We start from the raw sequence: 19,791 nt of genomic DNA, 5'->3' as shown, positions 1-19,791 counted from the left end.
CAGGTCTAGTATCCACAAGCCTTTCTTCCCATGTTCATTCTTTCCCCTTCGTAGATCTGTCCTGGCAGAAAAGAATGTTATGAATTAGGGTGATTTAGGTTACCAACCTAAAAGATAATATAGAGAACTATGATAGGCTGAGTTTTAATTGATAAGCTCCCTCTGCCAGCATGTGCCCAATTGTCAAATATTCATTGCTCATAGAAGTTCAATAGAAGTTGAAAGATTTTAAATTTAACCCAGACAAGATGGAAATGCAGTTGATAAAGGTTTTATTGACATGGATTAAGATTTGCAACTTGTTTTGGAAAGGATGGCTTTCTATCTGAAGAATCAGGTACCCAGTTTCTGGATTCTCACATCAATAATTTCCATGAAGAGAATTTTAGAGACTAGTTTTACCATTTACTAGTTTACAGTTGGACAATACTCAGAGAAAGCTCCCTTAGTCATTACTTATACACAAATGAGATTACAACTATTATCTTGATTTAGAAATGTATTTCAAAATTATTTAGAAACTTCAGTTATTTCAAAATTTAACTGACTGGATACTGATAGGTAAAAGTGGTCAGCATATCCTGTGCTAAATCAGTAGCGGATGATGTCATTGTGCATATAATGCAAATTAGGTCTTCACATATAATGATGTCATCAAGCATGTGCCATCACACCCCCATTGATACCCACTTGATTTTCAAAGCAATAAATATTCTAGAAATAGGTTATTTGAAGGACAACTATACCCATATGAATTTTTCTGAGCCTGGAATTTTGGGAGCAGGATTTTGATAAAAAAATACTCCGCTAATATTAGGATTTGTTTTCTGACTTCCAAGATGAATAATTATAGTATATTTACTTACAGTGACTGAGAAACAGAAACAGTTGTTTTGCCTCTTGCCTGTAATTCTACACACACATGTCAATGAGTGTTAACTGTACAAATATCCACTCTGTGATGGATATCTATTTATTTATTTATTTATTTATGTATGTAGAAGATTTATATGGCTGCCCAACTTGTGTAATTGCAGCTCCCCCAAAACAATATTGCAGTTAAAATTATGTATGAATGGATGTATTCTATAAGCCAATAGAACAATATAAAGCCACGTTCATCAGTCATGCACTCTGTCTGCCAGAAAATGGGATCATGTATTGTCCTAGCCCAAGGCCTGCAGGAAAAGCTAAGGCTAACTGTGTTGATCAACTCATTGATTAGCATTTGTCGGCTTCATTGCTAGAACTTTATTTCAAAAGAATAATGTTCTTAGTTTTAAAACTCAGTAGGATAAGTAGCTATAAAATTATTTGCATGATTTTCAAATGGCATAAATTGCCATGAATTATGTAAAATTAACATAAATTTAACTGCCTTGTCCAGATTACTTTGGATATAACAGACGTCTCAGTTAGTTTGGGGAAACATCCAGATAGCAGTTTCATCCATTGTAACTGGAGTCTGCTAAATGAAGGACTATTAAATCAAGGTATATGTGTGTGTATGTGTATATACATGTGTGTGTGTATACACACACACATACACATACATACATACATACATAAGCACATACTGAAGGATTTATCAGACAGCACTGTTAGATTTATGGGAGGTGGACTTTAAACTGCTGTATGCTAAGAAAAGATTATCTTCCCCCCTTCTTATGATAGCTTGTGAGTAGATTGACGTTAAGCTTTTCTTCGATTTGAGGGAAACCATTGTTGGGAAAGTTATACTAGAAAACGTACACTGGAAGATGCTACACTTTCAGTTGTGCAGAGGGAGATATAGCTGTGCGTGCTTTTTTCTGATAATGAATTGTGAAAGCTGTAGGAATTCCTTTCAGATGAGGTATGAAAGACTGTATGAAAAAGACATATACATTGCTGTATATGGAGAAGGGTGTGACACACACACACACACACATACGCACTCAAATAGTATGAAGTGGTTAAGGGTGTTGGACTAGGACTGGGAACACTCTAGTGCAAATCAACCTTCAGGTATGGAAGCTTACTGGGTGACTTGGTCCAATCTCTTTTTCTCAATGCAACTTATTTCCCAGGTTGTTGTAGGAAAAAACTAGAAGTGCAGTGTTCATCACCTTAAGCTCCCAGAGGAAGGGCAAGATAGTAATCAAATGAATACATAAACAAAATAGCCTCATCCTTCTTTCCCACAATGACCACAGTTAGAGAAGGCCTAAGGCAAAGTAGTAACTGTGTGCTATCATTCTGAGGAATCTTATGTACTGTTTATTATGATAGATAAACAATATAGAACTATTAGGACTACTAGATCTGATCTGGAAAAATCCAAATGACCAATAAATGGCAGCAAAGAATTCAAGATTTCTGTATCTCTTTGCTGCCCTCTGGTGGCTCTCCACATTTTTGTAGCCTAAATATGATAGCCCTACAAATTATTTTTCAAGGCAGAGCATCTCAGCCAATCTACTCAGACTGAGTAATGACAAGATTTCTGTATTAATCACAATTCTTGATGGTGTTTGACTTTTCACTGGGGAAAAAACTATCCCATTTCTTAATATATAGATACAGTTTAAGTGGATTATTGCCCCAGTGAAATTTTACAACACTGTTTTTAAAAATAGTACTACAGTTTTTTTATCAGTTTACAATTTTCCAGTTCCGACAGCTTGTTTCATAAGTATCTTGAATAGGTCACTATATGCTGCAGAGCAACTTGGTTAGTCTGAATGAGAAGAAAGAACTTCATCATGAGCAGACTAGACATAATACCCGGAAATATCAAAACTTAAAAGCACACATTAAAAAAATTACCATGGAAGCACCTCTCCAGATTTTTTCAGTTAACTGTATAAAATATTTCATAATTGAAATGTTCTAATCTTGGAATTATCAGAATATCTTCTCTGATTTCAAAATGGGCCATTCTGAATTGGGATTCTCCTGATATGCTTGAAATGGCCTGTTTTGATGTTGGGACAAATGTTTGGATGGTGGAACATGTTCCAGTTGATTGTGAGATAAGAGTTTATATTTGTCAGGCTTTGTGGAGATGCAACTAATTCCTTCTTCCTCCCCCTCTTACATAGGACAATCTTCCCATCCCAAAGGAAGTCAATCGCAAAAAGAATGAAACATCTGAAGCTCTGTTCCTGACACCAGTGAATGGCTATGGACACCATTTCAACAAAATCAATTACCTCTCCTCTTTTTAATCATTACTCCTCATTTGTATTAAATATGGTGTATGGGTGTTGATGAGGTCATCATGGTGTCATATATCAGGAATTGTTTCTTTGTAAATCATAAGAAGAAAAGTACGGGACTCTGAGCCTTGCTTTAGAGAATTACAGTGGAATATATGTACCATAAACCGGTTTTTGACCATTCTGACTCAAGTAAAAGCTCTCAGAATTTCACACTGTGAACCCAAGTTTACAAACACTACAGGTGGGCCTTCAGGCCTGGTTCTACCACAGCAATGTCTTCCACTAACCAAAATCAACTGACCACATGCAACTGGTAAACTGCTGCCTCTCCATTTCCATGATTCCTAACTGCTTCTTGCAGAGGCTGAGAGTCCCCCTTTTATTTCATTTTAGATGTAACAAGCCTAGTAGTTTATTTTCATCAATTGTCTGTATATCTCTATATTTTATCCATGTACTCTTTTGATGTATAGAAGTAGTATGAAACTCATGGTTTCCTTGTGGTAAGTGACTGAGATGCTGCCACGGGATTTGAGACACTGATGAATGGTGCTATTTTGGACTTTAAACATGCTCCTTGGCAAGGTAGCTCTGATGGAGTTATTTTTAATTTCCATGTTCTAAGAAGGTGTTGGTACTTTGTTCTCGTTCTTTAGACTGGACTGACTTGTTTCTTTGTGTCTTCAGTGTGGCTTTCTTATTCAGTGTTGTAGGGTGAGTAATTCCTAATATAGCAAGTGAGGAACTGATTCCCACCTGGGTGTGCTCACAATCTTGCAATGGTAGTGGGAGCAATCACAAAACTGTAATTTACTACAATGTTTGTTTCTGCCATTCTGTTTAGGTAATTTGGTTGAAGAACAGCAATAATTTTTTATGATCTTTAAAGATCTTCTTGTGTTTTTTTTAATACATTAGAAAAGCATATTTTTTAAAAGGGGGTTTAGCATGTTTTTAATGTCATCTTAAAAACTGATTAAATTAACTTTTTTAAAACATGCAGAAAACTCTTAAATGGGGAACTCTTAAATGACAATTATGATAATTCCACAATATTTCCAATATGTGGATTTTACAATTTTGTTCTTGCTCCCAGGGAATTAGCAAACAATTTTCAAAACAAAACAGTATCATCTATTCATGGAATGTTGTTGTGTTAGACACAGTCTGGAAGCCCACCTTGATTTTTTATATAACTTCTGTCTTTTCGGCTCTTCCTTTTATTGGGCAGATTTTGTCCTGAACCATTTAGCTTCTGACTGTTAAATGCCAATGCATGCACTGCACTTCTTAATTTTCTCTCCCTCTTCCTCCTACCCAATTCTTGTGCACTTTTTTTCTAGTAGTTTAGATAAGTCGATTGTGCTGTATATACATGTAACAAACAAGAGTATTCAGCAGTTGTGGCATTTATGTATAATTGCAATTGTGTACTGCTGAAAATGTAGGCTTTTGTAACAGTGTGATCTTTAATAATGCACTAACACCCAATGTATTTTAGCTCTTTTAGTAGGATTTGTTCAATAAATATGCAAGCTCTAAGAGTAACCAAAATTTTGTTTTTTTTTCCTTACCCTATATTTATTGTTTTAAAACATTTTAGAATTCTTTCTCCCCTAAATTCAAATGCATTGCAGTTTTTTTCTTCTTCTTACTAGAGTTTTTCCCGCAGGTGCAGGGTCTGCTTTTTTTTTCTGGATCAACCAAACGTTGATCCATTTGGTTGCAACAGGAACTGACCAACTGGCTTGTCGCCCAAGCCTGACGTTGTGGCTGAGAGAGCATGACTGGCCCAAAGTCACCCAGCCGGCTTTCATGCCTAAGGCAGGACTAGAATTCAGAGTCTCCTGGTTTCTAGCCTGGAGCCTTAGCCACTAGACCAAACTGGCTCTCAAATGCATTACAAATAAAAATACGAAAAAAGCCATAGTAAAATTGCATCTTCAAATTTACAAATTATGTGGCAGAAATTTCCAATCCCTGAGAGCCTAATCAAAAGTAACTCTTACTGTACAGCCCTTTCTGAAGGCAAAAATAAGAATCAACTCCAAACAGTAAAAGGGGATGGGTATAAGAAATTATTCCAAAACCTCAGGGTTATCACTGTTAACTCCCTGCTTCAATAACTTCTGGCACTGAGAGAATCTGAAGATTTGATCAGAAGGTCTACAAAGGGGAATACTATCTATCTATCTATCTATCTATCTATCTATCTATCTAATCATATTTATATAGCCGCCCATCTCACACAAGGTGACCCTGGGCAGCATACAACAATTAAATAAATTATCTGACAAGGAATACCAAGTTTCTGTGTAAGATGGGACACCCCATGTATTCAGTTTTAAAGGAATTGATTGATACATTGGACATAATGATAACTTGCCTGAATAAAGAAAGTAAGATACATTAATCATAGGACAGAAGTTCTATAGAAAGGATATACTTAGTGGTATTGCTCTTCCAGCATAAAAGCAAACTAGAAATCTCAGACAGATTCCTCTGTATTATTGCTGTTAGTGACAATACCAGGTCTCCAGGAATATGCTTTCTTCCTGTTGACCTACAGAATTTTGAAATGAAGATTTAAAATCATGAAAGTATTCGGGGGGAAAAGTATTGCAATAATGGGGTATTTCAGTTATCCTCAGACTAGATAAGCACATGTTCCAGTCCTGGCAAGAGATTAAATTTTGGATATCCTAAATTACTGTACTGTAAATAAGGTTGTCATAGAATTAATCAAGGAAGTCAACCCTGAACGTCATCCTAAATTGGTAACTAGGACCTCATGCAAAGCATGGGAACTACTGAAATCTTAACCAGAGTGATATCAAGTTTAACATTCATGAATGAAAAATTGCCAAGGAAGTTAAGACAGTCACATCTGACTTCAGGAAAAGAATCTTCCCTGTTTAGGGCTTGGGGGACTCAGGTATGAGTTAATCTTTCCCACTGCCCAGGAAGGCAGGCAAAATCACATGAATAAAGAGTGATGTTAATTTTGTTCTGCCAGGTTCCTATCGTTTATTTTCTAGGATGAGAGTTAACTATTTTCTCATCCCAAAGTTATTTCCATACCTTTTCCCTTTTTCAATCTCAGTGTCTCCACTTCTCTAACTTCTACATCTTCCCAATCATATTCTCTTCTATCCTTCATGATAGCTCCAGGGAAAGATGGTTCAAAAGCTGCGCTCTCCAAGGACTGAACAATTCACCATATCAGAATGGTCAGACTAGCAGCAGCAACAACAAAATCTCTCAAGCTGTAATGATTTAGCATGCTTTAACCTGGGAGACACAGTTTCTTTGTGCTGATGGAATGTGGCACTAAATGATGAGGAAAAGTGCTCTGAGACTGCCCCTGCTATCTTCAGTCACCATCATCACTTATCTCATAAGGATTCTTCAGATGGTGAGCTACTGGTGGTGAAATGATCTGTACTGACTGACTGGTCATTACCAGCACTAGGACTCTGATAAGAAGACTTTGTTAATGCTTCTTTACTGATGTTGCAACTCCTTCCTAAAAATCAAATCCCAGTGCTAGTGACAGGGTGGAGGTCCCCTCCCACTAATCAGCTTTGCAGCAACCTTCATTATCCTTATCTTCCCACCAAAATCAAGCACCCTTTTTTCAACTGCGTAGTTGATTAGCAAGTGACATCATCTCACTGTCAGAGGCGGGAAAACTCCAGAAACCTGTTCCTACTACTAATGCTCTCTAGAGAGAATGGAGTGCAAAATCTCCCTTTGATTCTCAATGCTAGAAAGATAAGGTTGGATCAAGAAAGCATTGACAAGATTACAGTGGTGGTTGAAACCAAGACACCCAAAATTTATCTGATTCTTTGCCGCCTTCTGATACTAAACTCAAAAAATCAGAAAAGGCACTAGTAACTTCATGTTCTTTTTGCTGTCTAAAATAATAGCTACCTTGGACTACAATCACAAGTTGGCATTGGGCACAGTCTATACAGCCAAAATCCAGAACCGAACCCCAACAGGGAACTATCTTTGGAAAATGGTTAAAAAATGGAACTCCCTCTTTCAAGGGGGAAAAAAAAGACGTGTGTTTCATCTCAGTCAAAAAGTATGCAGGAACTTAAAGTCCATCTAGTGGACACACCTATAACTGCATTTTCTCAGGTGCTACTATCTTGAAAGATAAAGATACTCCTTTAAGAAAACCAGATGAAAGATGCTAAAGAAGCAGCTGTTAAGGGAGGGTATGAAGGGGCAATTCTCTCTCTGAGAGTCTCAGCTACTTCTTTGTTCATTTAGAAAGTTCCTCTTCTATAGATGAAAGTTCTGATAAATGATGGAGGAACTGGATAAATCTGAGCTCCATAGAGGACTTTTTAATTAGATGTATTGTTTTTTAAATGATGCCACAGTGGATTCTCTTTTTTCATCACATAACAGCCACAACAGCTCTTGACATAAGATCTCTGTAGATGATGAATAGGTTTGCTGTCTAGTGCATAAATGTGCACCAAGTAAGTGCATAGATACTGCTATGTCAATAAGAAAAAGGCACGTTATATATAGTGGTGTAGAACTGTAGGTAGGAACTAGAAATCAGCCATTGATGGAAGAATCTACAAACATTTGTTATTTGTAGTGAATCAAGAACAAAATTTACAAAGTGTTAATGGAAGTGACTTTATCCATGAAGCACTTAATAAATGTCACAAGATATATATATGAGAATCAGCATGAAGTAAATTTTGAATGACTTGCAACAGTTTCACAAGAGAAGTCTGTGTGGATTAGTGGTGAGGAAGATTTGGGGGCGGGGGGTTGCCATCTAAAATAAATGTTTGCCTGGATTTATTCAGAAATTCAACAAGAAACTATTTTTATAGAATCACCTTGTATATTGAAAGGATACCAACCCTTATTAGAAAAAAAAAACTGAATTAAGAACATGCTTTGTCTTAGAGATAGACAACCTGGTGCCCTCTTGATAATGTTTAGACTATAACTGCCAAATCCCTGAGCATTTGCTACGCTAGTTGATGTTTATAACAATATAATTTAAGACATCTGGAGAGCACCAGGTTGCCTACCCTGCTAACAAAACCGAGCAAACAGAGCATCAAAATTCTCCAGTAAGATTATCCTGTATTATGAATAAAACTTTTATGATTATCCCATGTTTCTTGACAGCTCACTAGTTATATGCACTATTTGCAATCTCAGAAGCTGCTCCTGAACCTATCTTTGAGAAAATGTATTGTTAACAAGCACAACACTGCTTCCAAATATGGATGGATGTCCCCTTCCAGAACCCCTTATATCACATCAAAGACTGATCCAGATGTATAGTATATGCAAGAGGTTTCAAGAGGAAGCAGCTGGGGAAAACCCTAATATGTATGAATAAGGGCTCTAGCTGTGTACTTCTCTCAGTGTGTTTATTTCTAATCTACAAATAAACTTCATCGTTTTAAAAAAATGGAAGTAGCAAACATGGCTATTTCTCTTTGAGATAATAGTGCAAATTTTATATGACTGGGGAACACTTGTATAATAGGGATATCACATTTCTAACAACACTGTTACACAGGCACTGCTTAGGCTTCCCCTGGTCAAATCTTAGGTTCCAATGAACTTCTAACTTAAAAAACTTCTAAGTGTTTTTCAAACTTGGCAACTTTAAGGTGTGTGCTGGCTGAGGAATTCTAAGCATGCTCAGGAACTTTAAGCATGGCTGGCTGGGGAATTCTGGGAGTTGAAGCCCACACGTCTTAAAGCTGCCAAGTTTGAAAAACACTGCTGTAAGTGAACAGGAACTGACATAGCCTTTATAATGTTATAAAGTTAAAAATTACATATTTCAGCAACTTTGAATGCACACATACTATTTATGTGCAGTTCTTTATATATTCAAGTTAGGAAATAGTGAATACAGCAGCTGTGGTTGTTTCACTGCTCCTTTTTTTTAATGGTTGTCAATAAAACCCCAAAAGATGATTGACTCATTAGGCCTACAGACAGGTGAAAACAATGCCACAAATACTCCCTTTTCCAACCTCCCAGGCTGTGATTGCTGTCTACTTTCATCAACCAGGGTTCTTTCTGAGCATCTGAAATTTCAATCTTTCAAGGGGTAGGCTATAAAATAACCTTGGTGAAATGCTTCCACCACACAATTTCAAAGATGTTATTCAGAAATGGAAGTTACATGGAACTGTTGAAGTCAAGGCAAAATCTGGAAGACCCAGAAAATTCTGCTGGAACTAGCCCCCCATTGGTCAGATCTGCAAAACGGAACCTACAAATCTCTGCAAACAACCAGTGGAAAAGTTTAGCTGACACTGGAGTAAGTGTCCACAGTACAACAAACTCTGCATGGGAGAGTTGTCAGAAGAAACCTCTGACAACTCTGACCTCATCACAAGTCATTCATCTAAAGTATGCAAAAAACCTTGATAATAAAACATTTTGGAACAAAGTGCCTTGGGCTGATTAAATAAAAAATGAACTGTTCAGTTACAATTGTGCATTGTTGCATGGTTTATGTTTATGCACACATAAACATTTGGAATAAAAAAAGTGAAGCACTTAAAGATTCTATTAGGGTTTGGGTGCAAGGAAGAATATCAACAGATTTAGAAACTACAGTCAAAGAATTTTAATTGAAAAGGAGTTGGATATTTCAGCAAGCCAATTCTCTGAAAATATCTCCAATACACCATGAAGTACTGCAGAACACTTACATGAAAGGAAATTAAAGGTTTTGAATGGTCTTCTGGTCCCAAACTTCAATAGTATGGACAATCTAAGGGAAATGTCAAACACTGAGTGCATGAAAATAGACCTGAGCATATTTTTGAGGTAGAAGAGTTCTGCAAGGGACTGTGAAAAAGAAAATCTGAAAACAAGAATTAAAAGTTTTTTAGTTGGATGGAGGAAATGTTTGAAAGCTGTTACTTCTGGCAAAGGAGGTGTTGCAAAGTACTGACTGAAATGGTATCTGAACTGGCACACCTGCCATATTCATTATTTGCTTATTTTGAATTTTACACATAAACAGTAAGTACACATTCAAATCTGCAGGAAGTTGCAATCTTTAACATGTAGAAGTTGTGTCAGCTTCTGTTCACTTAGGGATTCATTGAAATACCCAGTTTGATCAGCATCGGTTAAATTTTTCCATGCAGGGATACACTGAAGAGGCAATGTTTCTCCAAGATACACATTCTTTGAACTCGGGTTAACAACATGCAGTGGAGTTGTATGAGTGTCGCTCAATGGTATTTAGACTGGGATATTGTTTGTGCAGCATGCGAAAGGCATCTCTGATTTTTTCAGCCACCTACTTGCTCAGATTTATGCCTATTTAGGGCATTTAGATTAACGAATTCCTCCTACAAGTGTGAGCTCCAGTTTAGTCAGAGCATCTGAACTACAAAAGGCATAAAATGCAGCTGGCTTTAGTATAAATCTTTGGTGGAAGTTAGCTGTAATGCAGTCCTTATTGAAAACGGGAGATCAAGTGTTATACAGCAAAGTCTGTTAGCAAATTCTCACAGCAGCATTTCGCTTAGTCGAATTTCATTACCCTCTGAGTCATGTTGGCTCCCTCTCAGTTCCCCTCTTCCTGTTTGCTTAAAGGCAGTCCTTTTGCCTGTGACTCACTAGCTCCACTTGTTAAGTCTGCTTGCTCTGTTGAAGTCTACTGGTAGCAGTAGCCATGCGCCTTTTCTGTACAATCTTAATTTTCCAATTCAAAACCACCTGGATCCTCTAGACATTTTAGAGCCAACTTGTAAAATAAATAAGGCCAGCATAGATGACTAAGCCAAAGCTTAAGACACAGCCAGCTGTTTATATTTAAAAATAACTGGGAGAATTTCTCTTAAGGGAGTTAGTTTCAGAGCATGGTCAGCCTCCCTGTCTGAATACTGCTCTTTTCTGTCAAAGGCAGCTACCTAAACTGCAGGTTATTGTGGGGGCAGGAAAAAAAATTTCCACTGGGTTCTGGAATGTTAATTTAACCACAGCAGGAAATTATTACACACCCTGAAAGCCCATTAGAATGTGAGATTTTAGTCAGCAAAGTAACGAGTCGTTTTTGGTGAATTTATGTTGACCTATGCCTTAAAATATTGTGACTCCAGCAGTTTGGATGGAATCTTTTTATAAGGAAATCAAAGTGGTTCATGCATCTACACAGCACAAATGTCTTCATGAACCTCTGGCACCCCCCCCCCCCAATGTTATGTCACATCAAGCAGGCTTTGCTGTCTTTTGAAATGCTGTATAAACTTGTGAAACCTTTTCAAGAGAGTCAATACATTACCAGCAAAGTCTCTGGTAATGCAATGAAGGGGAAAGAATAAAGCACGCATCCTTTTTACTTTCTAACCCTAACCCTTCAGCTCTTGTGATGCCCACTGGCATTCTTTAAAATAAAGATGATGCTAGAGGGCTAGTCTTTTTTTTTCCTGCAACAGGTCAGCTTCCGATCTATTATTATTTTAACATAAAATAAAATCAGGGGAAGCAAAAAGTTGGATAGGCACCAAACAAAGACCTCAGACATATAGCTGTGCAAAGGCAACAGGGTGCCTAACCCAATTTAAGCTATCTCTCAGAATAGTTGTGAGGAAAAATTGGGGGCAGAAACATATGCAAAGTTACTGGAGGAAAGTCAAGCTATTCATTTAATAATACTAGGAGGAGAAGGAGGGAAGGAAGGAACAAAATCTAAATAAATGATTTATTTCTGATTATGTCAAAGCCTGTGGTCCATTCAGATCAGATGGGAAGAAGCAACAGAACAATGCTAGGTAAGTGGACTAGCATCTCTCATGCATCTTTGGGGACAAAGTCATAACTTCACATAGAAGAACGGGCATTCTATTCTTAATCTTTATTTTTTACAGATACTGTAATTCTGCCGTATTAAGTTATTTCAAAGTTTGATAAATTACTGTGGCATCTCAAATACATTCATAGCTGATGTATTAAAGATCCTCTTCCTTTGATTTTGTTAATAACTGTATCTTTCAATAGGCAGGGGAAGAACAGACTATCCTGTCCAAGCAGACTTGAAGGTGTATGCTTTATTGTCTGGCCACCTGCCTAGTTTGGCTGTGTCTGGAAGCTCCACAGATTTATGGCAATCAGAAAATACAGTCTCTTCCCAGGACTAGGATCCTCAACCCAATTTTCCTTTTCCTTATGACTTTGTATCAACTTCTTTAGCTGGTGCATAAAAGGACTATTACCTTGGAGACTTGCCAGTACTCTCTGTGATTGAGAATCTTGAATCTATGAAACCTTTTGGGACTATTTTTTCAGGATTTGTTTTAATTTGGGAGCTATTTTTAATTATGATTTGTGCTATTTTTAGATCATTCATTTCTATTTGTATATTTGTGTTTGTTGTAAGCCACCATGATCATTCTAATTGTACGAAAAAATTTAATATAAATAAAACAATGGCTGCGCAAGTAACAGGTGGCAGCTACAGTGAGGCTATAAAACCTTCAGCTAAAATTCTGCACAATTTCTTCAACCTCGTTCGGTGTACATTATAGCTGGGACTACTGAATATTGGAATAACTATATTTAGAGTTTCAGTTAGAAGAATGAACTGTGAAACTCAGTTAATAGATGGGGGTTATATTTGTAATTCACCATATTACATAACGTAACGAATAAGAAGATGAGGTCTCCCCCCGCCCCGGCCCTCCTCCACATTAGTCTACATGAATTGGTGGAGTCATTTTACATTCCCTGAGAAATATAGAAGACCTGAAGCTGAATGGACAAGAGGTAAACATGACTTCAGACATGATTGCTGAAAAGGGTGGAAGACTTTGAATGTTGCTGTCCCTTGGAAATGGCTGCTTACCAGCTGAATTTTAACCTTTTATGCAATGCCTGTAACAGGGTGGACTTGCACATACTCATGTAGCATGTTGGCCGGGGAATTCTGGGAGGTGAAGTCCATTCATCTTAAAGTTGCTGAGGTTGAGAAACACCGTTCTATAGGAATGTAATGGACAGGGCCCCCTGGTTCCCACAGCGGTCCTTCTAGGTCAACCTCAACCTACTGTCTTCCTATCTCTTCTCACAATTCCTGGGCAAGAACATCTTGCTAAATGCTGCTGCCGTGCACTTTCTTCCAGAGAAACTCCATCTCTGCACTCGTTTATTTAGGAGGAGGAAAGCAGGAAACCTCCTGTCTCTGCTTCCTTCCTTTTCTGTAGTATAACCCAAGCAGGGAGATGCAGGCTCTGAACTTGAAATCCTTCAGAATGAGGAGGCTGATTCAGTAAAAAAAATGAAAGTTGTCATTACGTTATCAAAATTAAAAAACTAAGTGGGAACTGAAAGCCAAAAGCGGGGGGGGGGGGCAAAACAAAGTAGCAACTGAATATACACACATACACTAAGAACATAGACAAAACAGAATAGAATCAAGATAGCAAAGGCACTAAAACTCAGATAATTTCCCATAAAATCAAATAAAAAATCTAGCTCATATCCACTATAGCTTCAATGAGTTCCTACTTTGCTCTGTATCTCCTGGGTCTCCACACCCAGACTCCTGGAGCACTGAGGCTCTGGTTACCTGGCATGGAGTCAGGAAGAGATGCTGCACGCCTGTGAGAAAGGCGTCATAAAGAGAAAATGGAACTGCCCCTTTCTCTTTTAAAAAGCTCACCCAACAAAGGGAACTCATGCTTCTTCTGATTGGCTTTCTCTTTACTATTCTGAGTTTTGAGGGTCTATGCCCACTATTTAGACTGATGGTTTAAATTTGTTCAATAGGTCAATGTTAAGTTTTTCTTTAACTCTTCTGCATCTGTACCTCGTGGGATGGGATTTCTCCCCATGCACTACAATTTCTCTCTCTGTGCCTGTTGAGTCACTGCCATGGGCTGTGAGAATGATCTTGGGAGACAGGAGGAGGAGCTGCAGCAGTCAGACAAGAGATATCTCAGCCAACAGAAGGAATGGGGATGGAGAAACTATCTCAGAAGGGACTCTCCTGTTCTCTGGAAAGTAAAGGCAAAGGAGGGGAGAAGTGCTTTCAGACTTGCAACTGTAACCTTACAGTAAAGTAGTGTTAGTACTCATGGTTACTGTTCTGTTACTGTAACCTTACAATAAAGTAGTGTTAGTACTCATGGTTTTGATTTCTTGTCTGGACTACCTTGAAAGGCTGACAGTACATCTTGCCTGCTGTTATTTTGATCCAGTTTTACTGTCCCCTTTTCTTTCTTTATCTTCCCAGTGTAGCTATCCCTTCCCTTCCCTTCCCTTCCCTTCCCTTCCCTTCCCTTCCCTTCCCTTCCCTTCCCTTCCCTTCCCTTCCCTTCCCTTCCCTTCCCTTCCCTTCCCTTCCCTTCCCTTCCCTTCCCTTCCCTTCTGTTTTCTTCTTTTCTGCTGGAAGAAAGGAGGGGAATATATGTGCATGTGCTTTCTTGTCTGAGAGTGGATTGTGTGTGAAAGAACTGTGGCATATATGAATAATCAATTATGTTTATAAATGGGATACCTTGTTTTACAGACAATTAGTTTTACTCCACAGTTATTAACAATATTTAATAATAATAATAATACATTAATTTATCTTTTATATCCTGGCAGGTATATCTACACACATACATGCACAATAATGGTATCATGTATATGCATTTATTGGGGAGGAAGATTATCAGGGTTGGTTTCTAGTTAGAGTTCCCATCCCTAGTTGACAGAGTGGGAAATATGGACATTATAATTTCTCTTTCAATCCTTCCTTTAAGATAAGTTCAATATTATCAAGTACCTGTTTCTTTCAATCTATCTGGATATAGACAAATAAGATTTGGGCCAGAATCCTATGTGTATATGCCTGACACTAGGCTTATTAACCATAGTCAAATATATTTCCCATAATAAATCCTCACAAGTTTGCTTTGTTAAAGAATCTGAGAATACAGAATGATGCATTTGGCTCTATACTATCCACAGTTACTTAAAATTACATATTTCCAAAGATGTTCAAATAACTTTTAAAAAATAACATGTATACAATCTGTATATATTTATATTGTTTCATTATTTCTCCACATTTATCCTCCCAAATGATCAAAGTAACTAAAACAATAATAAAAGTAAAATGTAAAATAAGAATCAAAACAGGATCATATCCTTATGTAAAAGAAAGCAGAGAAACATTCTTTTTTTTTTTCATCAATACAGAAAGGAAGGGAAGGATTAAGAGTTTAAAATTATTTCTTTGACTCTGCAACTCATTATAGCTTGGATGCAAACAAAGAGTGAATGCATGAGTGGAAGAATTAACTGATACCAGGTGCAAACATTGCCAAAAATGCTTTTTTCCTTTTCCTTTAGCACCAGGTTTCTGAAAGTTGCTGTTTACTTGAATGTAATTAATCCTGTATTCGTAGATTTCACAAATTAAATGAACACATTCTAGACTGAGAGCTAGTGTCCATGTTTGCACATTTAGCTGGTTTAGTGTGGTACTATAGAAGATACTTAGTCCTTGTTTGAAATACTGATACAAATGTTATAAAATAGATGTAACCTGTTCCAAGAAAGGTCACAGAATGAGAAAGTTTAACCCTGACCTCTTAACAGTATAACCATAACCAACCAGTAACCCTTCAAGCAGTTCCTATGTTCTGTTCTGTCCTTACAGCATACATAATGATAAATAATGATGAATCTCTAAAGTATATACATTATTTAGAAAACATTTCTTCCATGTAGTACTGAAATTATCTCTGTTACTTCAGTTTTATTTGATTTAGCCTTAAAACTATTACCTATTTAGTTATTTGTTTCTTATGCAACACTAAATACTGTAAAATCTAGAATAAACACTATCTGCCCTCTGACCATTTTTCCAAGAAATAGTTCAATGCCTTCCAAAAAGCAACAGTAATATAGGAAGTTGTCCAATTTGGCATTGTTAACACGTGAGGGAAGCCAAAGATTTAGTCTTATTTGTTAAGGTCAGAAAGATACTGTCCTGAGGAGCAATACCATGTTTCCAATAGAGCTTATAGTTTGTCACAAGAATGTTCTGCAACTATAAAGCTTGCTGCATGTCAGATAAATATATTATACTCTTCTTATTGTCAAAACTGATGCATTTCCACAAATTAAAGAAATACTTTGGATTTTTTAAAGCTGCAGTTATATCATTGATGAATAGGCATCTCAAGAGCCATTGTAAGATTTTCTGAATTTCCTTCTCTGAAATAGGGAAAATGTATGCAACCCTCCCTTCTCTAACTTTAAAAAGTCAGTGTTGGTGTAAGAGAAAAGAGCAGCATGGGTGAAAGTGTCCCTCTGCAAGTGGAAGAGGCAGGGCTGAAACTGTCCAACTGGTGTGCCTTCTACCAGGCAGAAACAGCCCCCCGCTTCCCAAAGCCATGCTCAGCTTATTTCCCTCCTACCCAAAAGAGATGTGAGAATTAATACTGTCCTGGCTCTTCCAGGAAGCCCTATAAAGGAGGTGCACTTAATCCTTCCAGCCTGCTGAGAGAGCCAGACTGACTGGCACAGATCCATCTCAATTGCATCCATGCCAGCATTCCCAGCCAGCCAAGTGGCCACACCCAGCTCCTTGACAGGCATAACAGCATCCATAACTGGCTAGTTTAGCCACACCTTGGCCTTCTCAAGGATGTGTTGGCATCCATAGCCAGCCAGGTGACCATTAGCATAAAAAAGAGAAAGCTAACCCAGAGGGTGAGTGGGTGACTGGGAGGAGGAGAGATGAAAGACTGCCATTGAACAAGGAAGCAGGAAGTGATGACTCAGTACCTTTACCAATAGAGGCAAACATGTATAGCTCAGGGTTGAACTGTGGAGTTCTTGGGGTTCTCTGAGCTTGGTTCTTTTCTTGCAAAAGCTTCATTATCCGGCTAGGTAACATCTTCAGTGCTAAAATGGGATGGGGTTTGCTCTCTATTTATATACTGTGGCCTGCCTTGCCAGTGCTGGTGGGGGTTTTGTTTTGTTCCTCTGGTAGTTCCTTGATTAGCATATGTTTGCTGCTTGATTTTGTGCCTGGTGGTAACCTTTCCTTATCTGGGTGATGATTGCTGGTGAGGCGATCTTCTGGTCTTTTGTCTTTTTTGAATAGTATGGAGATGCTGTTAATCTCTATGTGTCTGTTAATTGCTGCCTTGTCTGAATACCAGGCTTCCAAGAATTCTCTTGCATTTTTGGATTTAGCTTGGTCTAAAATGCTGACAGTTTCCCAGTTAAAACTATGGTTGAGTCTGTCCATGTGTTGAGTCAGTACCTTTAGCAGTGACAGTCAATAAACTGGGCTCTGACATCCTACTTCCAGGACCACGGCACAATTCTGCCTGGAGCTCAGCTTGATGCTCAGCAGCAACCCTGCTTAGAACTCAACTTGGAGCTTGGCACCAATTCTGCCCTGCAGCTTGGTACAACATAAGAAGCAACCAAGCTGAGTCTGCACAAAATCCCCAACATGGGCAAAGGACTCTGCAGGGAGGCAAGGACTGTATGCCACTGTAACCTCCTAGAGCTTAAAGAGACAAAAAAGGGTTGAATAAGCCTCGTTCCATAGCTAGGCCAATTCATTAGAACTGGGAGGGTGAAATTAACCCTGTCCAGCCAAGGCAAAGGACTTCTTTCTTTCTGGGAAAAGTGTGAAACATAATAGAGAGTTGTCTAGAGCCTTCACCCAACCTGTGGGGTTCCAGTCATAGCCAAAAGAACCCCCACAGGTGTGAGGGAGAATGAGAGACATCTTTCTGATATCCTTGGAATGTGTTGGGGAGGCTTTGGAACGATGTGGTCTAGTACCCTCTCAGCTCAAGACAGACTCCGAAATGAAGAGGATTTGATACTACTCTGGAATTGGTGTAAAGAATTAACCCTTTGTGTGGAGGAAATAAAGGGAAGGAATCCATAATTTCTCTATTTCCAGGCATACACTAGCAGGTGTTTAGATTCCTTGAAGAGTCCCGCATTTGAGTTCTCTGAAAATACATGTATACTATTATCTGTCTATTATAATGCTCTAAATTATGCATCAGACAAATTACCAGAGGTACTTATTGGCTATTCAGGAATGAGAGTCCTGAGGGGAATGAAATATAATCCCTTATTTTTAAAACTGTGCCCATTGGACCAAACTAAGTTACATGTGTATAGCCAGTTCTACATGCAGGGAAATGCTTTCGAAGAAAGATCCAAGGTTCTGTTCAGCAAAAAATGTATAATTAAAAAAGAGAACTTTTATCATAAAAAACAGTAAAATATTCATTCAGAAAGACAGCAAGCGTGTTTCATATAAGGACAGGTACACACACCAAGATGTAGTACAAGTGTAGTAAGTAGCATCTGAAATTGAAGTTATTTCACCACTATGCTTTCTTAAATATCCTGGTAAGAATAACAATTAAATGTATATAAAATATAATTTAGGGTTGTTTCTCTGACCAAATGTGACTTTTTATTCATACAGGTAGTCCTTGCCTAACAACCACAATTGGGACTGGAATCGCAGTCATTGAGCGAGACACCCATGTGACTGCTTCTCTCAATGACTGCAATGTGGGCACTCCTGGTTGGTCGTTAAGCGATCTCCCAGGTTGTTAAGTGGATGGAGTGAAAGAGCTGTCTGCTGAAGGATTTCAGCTCTGCGCGGAGCTGAAATCCTCTGGGCAGGCAGCCCTTTTGGTCTCAAATGTTCCTAAGGCCCACCGAAGGATTTGTCCTCCCCTCCATGGATGGAGGGGAAATCCTTCCTGGGGCTGGAGAAATGGAGCTCAAATCTTCAGGATTTGAGCTCTGTTCCTGCCCACTGCTGAGAGGGAAGGGGAAACCTCTCAGCGGTGTGAAGGAACAGAGCTCAAATCCTGAAGATCTCAGAATCTTCAGGATTTGAGCTCTGTTCCTTCACAGCGCCAAGGTGTTTCTCTTCCCCTCCGCATATGGAAGGGAAATCCTTGGTGGGGCTGGAGGAACAGAGCTCAGATCTTCAGGATTTGAGATCCATTCCTGCACACTGCTGCATCCCCTCCGCTTGCAATCTTCCTTGCCAGCTTCCAATGGGGAAGCTGGCAGAGAAGACTGAAAATGGCAATCACGTGATACCCACTATCATGTAGTAAATGCAAGCTGGTTGCCAAGTGCCTGAAATGTGGCCATATGACCATGTGTGTGTGTGTGTGTGTGGCACGATGTTTTACAATGGCCAGAGGTGCTTAACAAGGCATAAAGCACCCTCTCCGAGGCCATTGTAACTTCAAACTGTCATTAAACAAAAGGTCCTTAAGAGAGGACTACCTGTATAGTCATCTGTACATTCACATATAAAATGTGGACTTCTTCAGAACATTCTAGAGCTGAGCTATTTGGTCAGATAAAAGGTTCAAGATTTCATTGCACCTTGTTTATTGGGATAAAAGACCTCTTCTATATTGTTGATTGCCATCTATATTATTATGTTACTGAAAAAGGTCTTGAACATCTTTAAAGCTTTCAAAACCTCTAAAAGTTCTATTGCATTTACATGGAGGTGGTGTTCTGAAACTGACTACATACCCACAACTGCATTCCT

General features: G+C 38.4%; 1 protein-coding gene across 9 annotated transcripts in view; it reads left to right on the top strand.

Annotated features, from left to right (window-relative positions):
* The window catches only part of NREP (neuronal regeneration related protein), a 55,343-nt gene extending 50,598 nt beyond the window's left edge, over positions 1–4,745 (top strand). For all 9 annotated transcript variants that reach the window (XM_088129820.1, XM_088129815.1, XM_088129816.1 and 6 more), the window contains one exon: positions 3,084–4,745. In XM_088129820.1, coding sequence (XP_087985946.1) covers positions 3,084–3,209 — 126 coding nt within the window. In that variant the 3' untranslated portion in view covers positions 3,210–4,745. The remainder of the gene's footprint in view (positions 1–3,083) is intronic.
* Positions 4,746–19,791: the final 15,046 nt, after the last annotated feature.

The sequence above is a fragment of the Python bivittatus genome, unplaced genomic scaffold (assembly GCF_059951505.1).
Source record: "Python bivittatus isolate LINGU-HERP-01145 unplaced genomic scaffold, Pbiv_v1 ctg000850_np1212, whole genome shotgun sequence".
NCBI lineage: Eukaryota > Metazoa > Chordata > Lepidosauria > Squamata > Pythonidae > Python > Python bivittatus.
This window is presented reverse-complemented; position numbering and strand designations above follow the sequence as displayed.